Raw genomic sequence first — 14416 nt, 5'->3', positions numbered from 1 at the left:
ACAAATAGTTCTATATCAATATCCATAAGGTTAAATCCAATTTCAGAAGTAACAGGCTTGATACAAAAATTACTAAGACAGGTTCTGATTCTGCATTACAAGAGAGATCTTTGCACAGAATGCAAAGGGTCTATTAGCTTTGAAATACTTGGTTCAAATCCTGGCTATATTAAAATCAAAGATATTACTGCTTTGTGACTTAATGATGTCAAATGTGCTAACAGACAGATTAACTTTTACAGAAATAGAATTATTATTATTAAATAGAATTTACACAGGCTGCCAAGACATCTCTAGAAGTCCTAAAGCAGTTATTGCAAGTCAAAAAAGTTTATTTCATCTAAAACAGCATTCACGGAGGGGAGAACAATTTAAGGTACTGTGGCATAAAGGGGTTGCAGTGATAAAGAAAAAAAATCTTACCAGTGTTGAAAAAAACCACCTTGCTAAAACTCTTATATTTAATGTCAAAAACTAGAAATTTTTTTTGCCTGGTATTTCCTCTAAACATAACCTCATTTCAGGGTAGTAAAATACTTGATATATTAACACAGTATCGCTTATGCTTTCACGTAAACTATATAAGCACAAGAAAAAGAATTTATCAAAAGGAGGAGGAAGTCATTTCAGTATTCTATGAGAAAATGAAATAAATTTCTTCTGTTATATTGCCTAACTGAAGCTTTAATGGTCTCATTATGTAATTCTTATTTTGCCATTTTTAGACAGAATTTTAGATATATTCTATTCATAAAAGTATTTCTTTCTCTTCCTTTATTAAATTAAACTTTTAACTGGCATTTCTTTCCACAGAGTTGTTTGGGGTTGTTTTAGCTTTATGTAGGTGCAAAGTATACTTTTTAGATGCCTGCTCACACTGCATACATTTAATTTAGTTCTTGCACTGTAAGAGATATGCTTTCATATATGAGGAAAAACATTTACATTACTTTGCAATAATTCCAGGAACTAAGTCCCAGTTCTGATATTGTTCTGATTTTTACAGCACTCTTCTACCTTAAAAACATATTTTTCTCCTATTGTAAAAAAGAAAGAAACAAGGAAAACCTCTATGAGGGACAATGACTACATACAAACTGTAGCTCAACAATTAAACTAAATAAATGAGATTAAAAAATAAAAAAACAAGTATTTATTTCCTTGCAATAAGTCACCCTCAGTGCATTAACAAAATATAGAAACTAATGAAACAATTCAGTCTGAGCTTTCTATGAAACTGATAGGGTCTCCCTTAGACCAAAATTTTACTGCTATAGAGTTACCTGTATTTTCAGCAGACTTGCTGAAACTTCACCGATATTTTGAGGCACATCAAAGCATTTGGCTGTGGTGACTTTTGCATTGACCAGCCACTGCTGGAAGTCCCTGAGAGCCGTTCGAAATCTTTGCTGCAAGATCTGCTCTTTGCTCTGACATCCTTTGGAAGCTTGCAGGCAGAGGCTGGGTTTATCACATCAGGGAAGCAGGAGTGAGCAAGGGAGGTAGGAAGAAAAGGCAGGACTCTGTTAGGTGACAAGGCTATTACTCAGTTCTCTAAAATACATTGGTAAGGTTAAGTTAACCTCCATTCCTCCTACCAACTTTAAGCACTTAACTGAAGCACCAGGAGATCCATTAGAAGCTTTCAGTTCCTTAAAAGCAAAACATGTAAATTGGGACACAACTGCCACAGATGTGACACACACAAATGTTTCCAGCATGACTCAGTGCACCTAAGCATGAACAGTTTCTGCAACCCCCTTTCTCTCTCTCTCTCTCTCTTAGAACAGGACCTAAAACTACGTTGACTACGTTTTAACTTCTGTGGCTCAGTTAAGTTCGTAGCGCTGTACAGAATCAGTCTGCGTCATTACACCCTTCTTCTGCAGTTATAGAAGTCAAAAGCTATAATTCTCTACAAAAAAACAACAGTCTGCTGTCTGAAATGCAGGTGTCACTCTCAAATAAATCAGCTAGAGCGACCTGAGAGAAAGCAAGAAAACAAGGAAACTGAGGGATAAAATTAAGAAACAAAGGCAGAATAGCTTCTTCCTCCTTCAGACGAATAAGCCACAGTGCTACCTCAGTTTCTTACAAGAATTCCTCCTGTAACACATAAGGTGTGGATATACATAAATTTCAGTGGAGTTCAGTGGCATAGCCTGGCTTTTAGGAAAAGAACCAAACTGCTGCTTTTTACAAACTAATGACAGCAAAATCAAAACAATTATTCTAATCATTGTATACACCTGTTTCTAATTCTAAAATTCTAATGAGTGGTTTTCTGAAAGACAGTTCACGCGCCCCTCCCCATGGAATTGATAAACTATAAACAAGATGAATGCGTACCTGTTATACTCCTTAATTAACCCCGAAACTTTTGAGGAATGAGTACTCAAGTCTCTGGAAAATTTACAAAGATCATTTAACTGAGTTTTGAGCTCATCTGTCATATGTTCAGACTTTACCAAGGCATCCATTGTTTCCTGTTAAAACAAAGCAAATGAACAATATTGGTGAGTAAAAAAAAAAATATATTTTGAATAAAAATTCATCAGAATTTAAATTCAACTTCATTTATGTTCACTACCAAAAGTATTTTAGCAGCCAAACCTACAGAAGCTTATTTGAAATAATGAGCTTCTTCAGACCAAATTTCTAGAAGCCTCAAATTTCTTAGCACAAAATGTTCTCAGAGAATATTTTGAAATATAAATTTCATTTTAAAAATAAGCTATATTATAGTCGGTTAGCTGTATAAATATAAAAGTATAAAAATTAGGGAACAGCAAATAATAAAGCTTTTTACAGCTTCAACTCTTTCAGTCCTTGTTTCCTCATTGACGTCCACACCATCTGCACTGCAGAATCCTGCCCACTACTCCAGCATAATGAGCAGTGCGGACTTGGTTCCTCATCTCATTAAAAACTAAATTCTTCAGGCATTCCTCTTAAACTACCAGAGAGAAAAGACAATCTCCCAGCTAGTAACATTCACTATGGCAGAGGTTCTGCAGGCAGGTCAGAGTATTTGGATTATCTATAGGTATACAATAGTTTGGCTAATTCAACGTGCCAGTGTGGAAGAAATATACAATATAAATTTAAGAAACAGATCATATTGAAAGCGACGACAGATTTGAATGAGGATGGAATTAGGACAAGGAAGCCCCCAAATCATGTTTCTGAATCATAGAATCATAGAATTGTTTGGGTTGGAAGCGACCTTAAAGGCCACTTAGTTCCAACCCCTCTGCCATGGGCAAGGACACCTCCCACCAGCCCAGGCTGCCCAAGGCCCCATCCAACCTGGCCTTGAACACCTCCAGGGATGGGGCAGCCACAACTTCCCTGGGCAACCTGGGCCAGTGCCTCACCACTCTCATGGTGAAGAAATTCTTCCTTATGTCTAGTCTAAATCTGCCCCTCTTCAGTTTATGCCCATTGCCCCTATATATATAAAATATAAATATATAAAAAAGGATGATTGATAGAAAAAGTTTGTAATCATCTATCATCACAAAATTGAATGTTCAGAAAAGGTACAAATGTACATGAAAATACATGCAGAAGGTTTTCAAAATATTACAGTCTACATCATATAGATAAAAATGCTTACTGAGTAGATACGTCACTGTAAAGTATTAACTGATTCTGCAATAAGCAGATATACCTTTATATGAATCAAAAGTAAAAAGAAATATTGGCAAGGGTCTAGCAAGCCAATCAACAGACATGGTAAGAACAGCAAGTACCCCAACTGCCAGGAAGAAAAAACACAACAACTCATTCTGTGAAAAATAAAACTACAAGCATGTGTTAGATATGAGTAACAGTGATTCAGACCATAATCACAGCTCAGTTATATCACCATTACTGAAATCCATTTGTTTTTATAGATCACAGGGAAGACCTGGAAAATTAAGTCTAGAGACATTTTGGAGATATTATGGGTACAAACTTTCATGTGTTCTGTAAATATGAAAATATATTTTGCTACAACAGATATTCAGGACTTCTCTGATTTACATTATTCATGTTCATATTATAGATGTTATTTGCTTTGAGTCACTCACACATCAGAAAACTATCCAACTGTAATTAAAAGATACTTGAAATAATCACACTGCCAGTTTCAATGCCATATAAAGAAGTATTTGAATTAAGTAATTATGTAATAGCTATGAAGAGCAGAAAAAATGTAAACTAACTACTTTTTATTTATCTTACTTTATTCACACACAGGACTCTTTTTTTGAGAGCATTAGGAATAACAATACAACGGCTGCTACTTAAACACAGGATGTTGCAAATTGTGTAGGGGAGGAATCATAATGAAATACTATCAGCTTTTTTTTTTTTTTTTGGTAAAGAAAACATCCTAAGAGTAGCCTCAGCTTACAATTGCCTGTTCTCAATGAAATTTTTAAGTTTCAAATAACATGCCTCAATAACTACTAAAAGATTATTCTCATGACATATGGCCTCAGGCATAACCTATTAACAAACAGGAGCATTAGCTAGAGCATATTTTCATACAGAAACACTGCTAGCAATATTGCAGGCACTTGGATTTAATTTCAAATCTAACCATTACCAAAATCATGTGCTAACTTCCAAGTGCAACATATGTTGCTCTTATGTTGCACATACTAAAGGAAGGGATCTTGAGTGTAACAGAATAACAGAATGAGTTTGCTGATTCTGAGTATTAGGAAATGCTTTTAAATTCATGGCCTTGGCTCACATGGCAACAGAATCACTGTGAGACAATGGAAATGGAAAGCTGCACTGCTATTTTACATGCACAATAGGACCTATCCCTAGGGTCCAGAAATGGAAGGATTACTGTCACATTTCCTCTAACTTTAAATAAAAAAAAATTACACAGCAGGGCCGTGCATAGAAATTCTTGAGATTCCTCTGCATTTTCCTCATTAGCCAAAGTTTACAATTGTCTAAATTAAAGTGTTGTTACATACAGCTACAGTACATGCACAGTACTTATACTACTAATAAAAGCAAGATCCTTCAAATATAGTACTTCTCCATTTACAACATAAAAAATGTTTAACAGTTGCTGCTGTACGTTGATGACAATTCCATGTCTTCCTTTCCTTTTTAAAAACACCTAGACAAGGAAGACTTTGCATATCTGTACCATTACTTGCTCCAGTGTAATGTCAGCTTTGTTACTGTTAGATATGTACCCAAGCAAGCCGGTTCCCTAAATCTGTGTGAGAGAATTCTGTGAAAGGGGAAACCACAGAAATAATTTGGCACGGGCATCGAAGGAGAAGATTAATAATCTCAGTTCAAAGGGAAGGTGTTCCAGGTTTTGGGTTTTTTTTATTTCTTCAGTCAAGGGGTCAGAAATTAAGAATCACACACCTCTCTTCCTTTACTAAAACTGCTTTACTGCAATGCTACCCTGAAAAGGAAAAAACCTCTGTATCTTTTCTCAACATCTGTGATCCACAGTAGTTGAGATATATACAAACATATGTCTTGATTGTTGTGACTATATATATTTGTATATAATGCGTGTGCGTGTATGTTAAACACACGTGGAAAGTTTTGCTAGAAGACAATCAGGAACAGAAATACCTCTCTATTTGTCCAAATTCCACTGCATTCCACAGCAAAGCTATTAGCACGTACAGCTTCCAGCATAACTTCTTTAAATATCGGATGAGACTTCAATGTGCACAATGTGAAGGGCGTCTCAAAAAATGGAAAGTATAAGCTCAACACACTCCTGACAAACTGCAAGTAAGAAATGGCTCCAGCTGCTTTTTGGCTTTCTGGAAATGCTCTGCATTTCCCGGATCAAGATCTACTCTGGCTGGAAACACTGAGCAACTTGGAAGAGAAGCCCAGAGCTGGGGTGCTAGTCGCTTTCTCAGAGGCAAGCGCTGGATTTAACAGCTAAGTTAGGGGCAGCGTTTGCTAAGCATCGTCCAGCAGAGGCCAAGGAGAGAAATGTCTTCCGTAAACACCGCTTGCTACGATTACAAAGTTTGGAAAGTTAGGATTTCATAGAGGTAAGTTTCATAAGTACTCGGTAGTCCCGGTGGAGAGAAGTTTTCTGCGCGCAAAAAAAAACCAAACCCCTTATATTTGAGATGGAAAAATCCGCTAAGAAAAGAAACGTGAGCTTACTTTGTCCTTGCGCCAGCTCTCCAGCACCTCGGCGTCCGTGTGGCGGCTGTCGGGGGGCTGCAGGCTCCGGGACCAGCCCTCCAGCAGCGCCGCGACGCGCCGCGCGGCTCCCTCCAGCCGCTCCGCCCGCGCCGCGAACTCCTGCTCCGACAGGGCCATCTGGCTGAGCAGCCCCCGCAGGCTGCCCCGGCTCCGCAGGGCGCTCTCTTCCCACTCCTTCCACTCCGCCTGCAGGGCCTGCACCTCGGCGGCCAGCAGCTGGCACCCGCCGGGGCTCGTGTCGCGCTTCGCGGCCGGGGCGAGCGTCTCCACTCGGCCGAGGCGGTCCGCGCCCAGCTGGCGGGACTCCACCAGCTCCTGCGAGGCGACATCGCCCTGGTAACCCGCCGAGATGCCACCCAGGGGAGGGGGTGGGGGGTCCCCCCGCCTCGGCAAGGCCCCCCCACACCCTCCCCCCCCCCCCCCCCCGAATCCGTCCCTCCGGCAGCGCGACCCCAGGGTGGTGGAAAGAAAGGAAAGAAGGGTGATTCCAAAACTCTCCTGAGCTTAGGGCAGGAAGAACTTCTTTTAGGTACTGAAAAAACCGTTCAGGTTAAGATGCTGAAAATAACTTTGTTGTGATCTGTTACATAGGAAACACTGGGACGTAGTTGCTTATAGCAGTCTGCCTTTTGCCATAATTGGTTGCACGTCTTTTTATTTTTTCCTTCTTTTCTTTTTCCCTTCCCCTTCCCCTTCCCCTTCCCCTTCCTCGTCCCCTTCCCCTTCCCCGTCCCCTTCCCTGTCCCCTTGCCGTTGCCCATCCCCTTCCCCTTCCCCTTCCCCTTCCCCTTCCCCTTCCCCTTCCCCTTCCCCTTTTTATTTTTCAAAAACTAATTCTTACTACAGTGTCCTGTTTCAATCTCACACATGCTACAAGGGACTGTTTGGAGTTTTCGGCTTAGGAAGCAGGAGAACGTAACTGTCATCTCAAATGCTGCCCATCAGAGTAACATATTCTCTTGTTCTTCTTACAAACTAGAAACTATCATCTCCTCCCTTCCTCATTTTACACATGGGGAGTCCGAGCACAAAGGAGACTGTAAACTACCCAAAAGCATACAACCAATCTGTAATTTGATTTTGGGTATCCTGACTCTCCATCTAGTAGGCTGTTCACAGGCCCATCTTCTCTTGTTTAGGAACAGGGTAAAATGTTGCTAATATGAGCATTTGAACATAAATATTAAGCATGAGCAAAACATCCAGCCTGCTTTAACGTTGCACTCAGAAATACATAACTTGCTTAGGCACCCAAACGCCTAGGAATGGATGCCTGGGTAAGGAGAGTACACACAAGGAGGCAACCCATACATTTCTACCACGTTTGAGGAGAACAATCATTGCACTGCTTTATGCATCTCCATCTCATGCAAATCGGGAAAGGTTGTTTCCAGCTTTGATTTAGACAACTCTGCTCATGAAGAAAGCATATTCAGGGATGAGGACAGAGCAATATGCATTAATCAGCTAAGCCACATTCTTCTATGATGCCACTGAGCTTCCGTTCTTGCAAATTGTTTCCACGTGTGCTGTGGCTAACTTAGGTCTGACTGTACCTTTACTCCATCAGTTTAATATGGGAAGGGTCGTGAAAACAAATCACAGCTTAGAAAGCTTGCTTTCAGCTTACTGAAATGTAATCACCACTTCAAATACACAAAGAACAAGATCCTGCGATGTCTTGGCTCTGACCTATTTTAAAGCATAGGGTCTGAATTGCAGATGAAATCATGAAAGCTAATTTATCTTACATTGATTTTGGCCAGCTTTTTCTCTATAGTTGATGTATCTCCAGATGCATCTGACCAACGGTGCAGCTCTTCCTTTGCAGAATGGAGCCAATCTGTGAATTCATGCACAGCATCAAGGTATAGCAGATGATCCTTCACAATATCTTCCACTTTCCTCATTTTCTCCTGTCATTCAGATAAAAAAAAATAAAAGAAAAAAACTCATTAATATCCTGCCTTTAAGCATGTAGTGGTATAGACTGCTGGTCTGACTCTCCAGTATCCATTCGAATGCTGAATAAAGCACAGCCTATAGTAGCACAACACGGTGCTACACTGCACAAGGTTTGGTTTGGATTGGTTTGAAGAGGCATGTTCTGCTGGAGCAAAAGACGAAGAAGCCTTCTGAAAATGTATGCAAAAATGTACTTTAACACATTGTTTATCATAAAATATATCATTTAATAGGTGTCCAAGCTGCAGTTGCGCAACTCTGAGATGCTCTACCCAATACCTACCGTTGAGGGTTTTACAGATCACCCATGAGTCCTCCCACGGAGCAACATACTGCCAGAAACACAGCTTTTATTTAGAAGCACCAAATTTTTAATGCTAAGAAAGGTCAGAGAGATGTCCCACATGAAGACCTCAAAGGAGGACTTCTGCTGTTCAAAAGTGCAAAAAGTTCTTATGGTGCTCAACCCCATTTTAATAATCAGATCAGAAATTATGGCCATTCCCAGTCACCTGCCTGGTAGTCCTGGAGGATGCATTCCCTGGCACAGATGTACAACAGCTTCCTGGCTCCATCTTAGCTTTTTAAAATAAGTTTACAGTGTGGTTGGCTTATGTTACTATGAAAAGGTGAAATAATGCACTGGTCTTGATTTGCCATTGGTCTGACTGATTAGATTTGTTCTTAGACTCTTGTGAGCTAACACTTAGGAATTTTTATCCAAACTAACCAAAAGTGAACTGAGCTAATCAAATAGCTTTTTACTCCTGTGTGGATATTCTAATCTAGATCTAAGTGTCCTTAAACTAGTTTCAAACTAAACCACTTACAAATAAAACTTCAGATGTTTTTAATTTTTAATAATTCAACGTTCAACTACTGCGTTTAAAAAATTAAGTTAGACTAATAAGACCTGCTGTTCCCTCTGAAAATAATCATAATAATTTCTCAGAATGTGTCAGATCAAGTAGGCAATGGATGGTTACTAACTAAACAAAGGTGACCTCAACCTTTTTACATCTTAATGCATTATATGCAACAGCAGAATAAGAACATGTCCACATGCACCTGACTCGAAACAAAATAGATAGTTTCCTAGTGAAGGAAAAGACACCTGTGCCACACCGCTGTTTACTTTGCTCACACCAAAATAAAACATCAGTACTTGAGCAGGTTGGAGGCAACGTGCAACTTCAGTTGGTCACTTCTGGTGGCAACAGCTTCTACCAGTTGCAATCAATGCTGTTCTCCCCCAAGGCAAAGTCTGCAAAACAGTCTTTCTTGCTCGTGAAATTAAATTTATAGATGCATATTGATTTTAGGAGAACACTCCTTTCACAGAAGTTTAAAAGCATTACATTAAGTGAGTCAGTAATCTTTGTATTGTTCCAGATTTAATACCATTGAAAGAAGTAGACTTATACAAGGATGAAACTACAGTGATTCTTTAGAAACCAAGTCCAGAGCTTACCATATCCTTTAAAAGAAGAGAGCAGAAGTTCATCATAAAACAAAATAATGTGTGATTAGATGGTAATTACAGACTAGACACATCTGAGAGGGCTATATCATCTATGGCCTATGTTTAAAGCAATAAAACAATGACAATAATAGTACACCTTATCCCACAAATAAAAGAAAAACAAATCCAAACTTCATGATTTTACATAAACACTTTCCTTTACCAAGTTTAGTAAGAAAAATGCAGATTTTTGCTCAAGAAGTAAATACATGTGCTCTATATTTAACATTTTTCCTAACGAACAATTTGTTATATCTTCCACTTATTTTTTTACTTTGGTACTTTTTCTTTATATAGAATATTGATGACCTACAGGCCATCAGCTCTATTCACAAAACATACAAACACGAATCACACTTCTGTCAGATTACTGCATTTACATACACGTATATCTTATGTTATCATTTCTAAGAGTGATTCTTTTGGCTCTTTGGTGGTGTCCTTGCTCTTTGCTCTCTCTCCCTTTTCTCTCTTTCTGTCTTTTGCATTAACACAGATTTAGCAAGCCAACACCAATCCTATCCCTAAGACTGCCTGTACAAATAAATTTATTTTTCAGACCAATCATTTCACATTGGTTTGCATTCATATAGCCTGGTGGCGACTGAACCTGTAAATTTTATGGGGAGACCCAGGGTCTTACCCCCAGCAGCCCCTGGACTGTCCAGGTTGGGCCAAAACAGCATGTTATTTTGTGGCCTGTTCTTGATGCAAACTTTCTCATTAGCTGAGAAGGTGACTCAGTTAGTGTTACTGCATTGATCTGGCTAGCAGAGGGTCTCAGTGAGTTCACGTATCTTTACTTAGAAAACAAACAGAACATTTGTAGAGCACATGCAGTGCTTAGTGGCTTGAAACACCACAAAATATGAGCATATAATTTTCTGACAACAATTTTCTTTCTAACGCTTTCTAACAATGTTTTCTGCTTAGGGAAGCATGTCCTTCTTCCCTTTCTAGGTAAAAAATAAGTGCTAGGCATGAATGGAAAATAATTAGATGAAAATAAATCTGGAAGAATGACACAAATATTGTTGGAATATGAAACTGGGAATAAAATACATGTCCTTGACTATAAAAAAACATAACCATATCAATTACAATTCCCAACAACTTTTTTGCATCTCAGTGAATTTTAGTAAATTACATCCAACTTTTTTGTTAGACTCGAGCATAACAAAAGGCAAGACTATTCAAGCACAGTCAAAAATTATGAAAATAAAATGTTTAGCCTTATATACAGATATTTAAACATTTTACTTCAAATGGAGGCTTTAGCCTTTTTCTTACCTTGGCTACAGTTGTGATGTCATTAAACTGTGATTTTAGTTCTTCTTGAGCTGCTTCTCCAAAAGTACAATCCTCTGTTTTTTCATACATTTCCACAGCTTTTTCAATCAGTTGGTGTAAATCACCAGACTGATTCTCTATCTCAGAAACAATAGCCTGGAAGTGGTCCAGCTGAGCAAACTTCTCCTTCAGACCAATCTGTGGTTCTAAAGGCTGTTCCACTTCGTGATCCAGCTTCTCTAACCACTGCTCAAGTTGGTTTTTCCTTTCCAGATATTCATTCCACTGGCTAATTACAGACTCTAAACAGCTTACATTAAAAGAAACATACACAGTAAGAACTTTTGAAAGATCTGTAAAAAAAAGAACCTGCTTATATTTTAATGTTACACTGTCTGTAACCATGTATAACAATGTTTAGGATATGCTTCCCACCCCCCCCCCACCCCATACCTTGCTTTAGTTTTATATGTTAACTTATATCCACGCTATTCTAGAATTTCTGTGTTCTTTGGGCTACTACATACATGCATACTGATAAAACCACTTCCCCGTCACAGGCTACATGAACAATCTGTCTGTCTCAGACTAATGGAAAGCACATTTTGGTGTCTGTCCATCAAAGTAAAATACAGAGCATTATTGGAGTTCTTTACGATCGGAGTAATAAAGTGTATATAGTTTTGACAATTAAGAGATAATCTGGCTGCAGCTGGTTTGGATGACAGTATTTAAATTTCAGATATTCTTACTAGAAATTATAAAAAGATGGAATTCGATGATGAAAATAATGCTTTACTTGAGAAAGATAAATCAGATATCCAAATACAAAACTGAGGGTAACTGCTAGGCTTAGTACTATAGATTTGGAGATAGTAGATGATGCAGAAGTAAATAAAATTCAACAATATAATAAGACTGCAAAGAAGGTAAAATGTTATTCTGAAGTGGTTTAAGAAGAGTGTTGTATCAAGAAAATGGAAAGGACTCAGAATTAATAAGGTCTCACATGCAGTAAGAGATCAGCCAACTTTCAGTTGTTAACTTTTAAGAAATATGTAGACAGACTAGTGATAGTCTGCAATCTATTGAAAAAAAACAAACAAGGTTGAAAGAGGTCCATAAAGTATTAGTACTGAAAAATATCTGTTTAGAAAAGAGATGATGGAGGCCTTCAAATATATAAAATGGGCTCACACAGACAACAAGAAAAGCTTTCAATTTCTACAGAGTTTAACACAAGAAGAAATCATCTTAATTTGGAAGAAAGGTTATTTGGAGCAGGTATTAGGAATTTTTTTAAAATTAAAAAACATAATGAAAGAACTAATTGAGAAATCTTCCTAGAATTTTATAAGGAAAAAGTAAATAAATATGTTAGATATTCTTGGTCCTGCCCAATTACAGGATCAATAACTCAAAAAGTCTTTTCTAGCTTTTTCTCTCTATGAATTAGGATGATTTCTATTTAGTTTGAAATTATTGCCAAGTATTGTCTCATACAAAATTCAATTTATCTGATAGGCTCAATTAATCATTTTTATAGACGTATGTATTTTTTTCAGGCAATTTTGATTCTCTCTGATGATATGACTTTACCCTCACATACCATTAATGAATGAATGGGCTCCTATGACAGTACCTTACCATTGTAAGGTACTATTCTTTGTAAGCAAAGATGGCAGGGTCTGACCTTTTTTTTCCAGAGAGTTTTACCTCTGCCAGTTCACTGAAGTGCTGATGGTATCATGCCATACATCCTTCAGAGTCTGTAGCTTGCTTTGTATCACTTTTTGTCCTTCCTCATTGCTGCTTCTAAGCACTTGTTCACCTTTGCCAATTGCCATGTTCAGTTTAACTTCACCATCACCTTTGAGTAAGAGGATCTCCTGTGAGGCAAAATGAGTCAAAATATCAAATGCAATATGCTGAGAAGTGACAGCTGTTATTCTTTCAACAGTGGACACCATATTCTCTGAACATATTTATCCATGACAGCCATGCCCAATGTGAATTCATCGGCACCTTTACTTGTAAGTGCCTATGCAAGTGATCCAGCGTTTTTTTCCACACCCTTTCAGGTATTTCACTGCATTGGTCCTAAAATATTGTTCACACTGCAGTAGATAATGAGTATGACAAGCACTGCACGGAAAGATAGCACTACATAGGTAGAAGAAATCTTAAGTAAGTCCATGGTACTATCTACTACCGTCCTAAAAGACGTATATCTAACCTGTTCCTGAAGACCTCCTGTGACAGATACATCACATTCTCTCTGTGTCAATTATTCCAAAGATTCCCCTCCATTCGAAAGGTTTTTTTGGACCTGAATACACCTTTTCATAGTACAGTATTCCTTCTTAAATGTAATACCTGGCACCTGTTTCCATTAAACATCATCTTGTTTTCATACTGCAAATCCCAGTTTGTCAAGAACACCTTAAATTCTAATCCTCTCCTTCTTAATCACAAAAAAGGATAAACTATAAAAATACCCCTCTTCCACTGATATGGCCCACACCCAATATTAACCTTGACATGTAATCTCTGGTGGTATCTTTCTTTACCTGAATTTGTGCCAGTCGTTTCTCCAGTGTGGCTTTGCTACCAACAGTGCTCTCTGATGATGTCAGTTTATCTTGAATCTCTTTCACCCATGACCACATACTCTGCAACGCCTCCTCAAAAGTGAGATGCTCTTGGAGCGCAAGCTGACATGTTCGTAGCTTTTCCTTGACAGTTTTGACCATGTTTTGATAATCAGTGAGATGCTGAGAGGCCAAGCGCACTTCCTTCCCTGCACCTTGGCCTTCTTCATTTAAAGTCTGTGCCATTTGGGACAGCTTATCAAAAGACTCCCTGAAACAAAACATTGAGACTGAAAATCGGTTTCAGAAAACATATGATATTGCTATAGTAAATATCAGAAATTATGAAGGTTGCTGACATAATCACCTACTCTACCAGTGATGGAATTCATATTTATCAGAAAAATTAGCTGGAAGAGACTAAAAGGAAATATAAGCAGTGTGTATTGATTTATATCTTTATATATAGTGCCATTTCTTGCAGATCTTGGTGCTCAACATGGTCACACTGAAATCTTTGTGTTGCACATCTGCATTAAAGTTAACTTAATTTTCTTTTCAGCTGTCAGACTTTCCAGGTTTATAAGAACTTATTCCTTTTTGTACCTGCAAAATCTTCTAAGAAGCTTATATTATAGTCTTTGACAGGCAGGAAGGCATGATGGAAAAGTCAGGCCATTTGTCCAGGATTTTGCAATGAATCTGAGGTTCAGTATGATGGACAATAAAAGGGATTAAATCTCTGCATTTATACAGCTTCAAATAATCTCAGTCTGCTGGATCACCCTTCCTGACATCTTGTGATTACACAGAATTTACATCAGACCAAACTGTCTTGCATCAG

At 38.2% G+C, this 14416-nt stretch overlaps 1 protein-coding gene across 1 annotated transcript in view; it reads right to left on the bottom strand.

Annotated features, from left to right (window-relative positions):
- The window catches only part of SYNE1 (spectrin repeat containing nuclear envelope protein 1), a 285435-nt gene that overhangs the window by 138531 nt on the left and 132488 nt on the right, over positions 1-14416 (bottom strand). Inside the window, exons 50-56 of the mRNA XM_069852100.1 lie at positions 13552-13843; positions 12698-12870; positions 10982-11291; positions 7956-8120; positions 6163-6519; positions 2350-2486; positions 1284-1461 (exon numbers count right to left, since the gene is read on the bottom strand). Of these exons, the coding sequence (XP_069708201.1) occupies positions 1284-1461; positions 2350-2486; positions 6163-6519; positions 7956-8120; positions 10982-11291; positions 12698-12870; positions 13552-13843 (1612 nt within the window). The remainder of the gene's footprint in view (positions 1-1283; positions 1462-2349; positions 2487-6162; positions 6520-7955; positions 8121-10981; positions 11292-12697; positions 12871-13551; positions 13844-14416) is intronic.

The sequence above is a fragment of the Phaenicophaeus curvirostris genome, chromosome 2 (genome assembly GCF_032191515.1).
Source record: "Phaenicophaeus curvirostris isolate KB17595 chromosome 2, BPBGC_Pcur_1.0, whole genome shotgun sequence".
NCBI classification, from domain to species: domain Eukaryota; kingdom Metazoa; phylum Chordata; class Aves; order Cuculiformes; family Cuculidae; genus Phaenicophaeus; species Phaenicophaeus curvirostris.
Note: the sequence above shows the minus strand (reverse complement) of the source record. Positions and strands in the feature narration are given on the sequence as shown.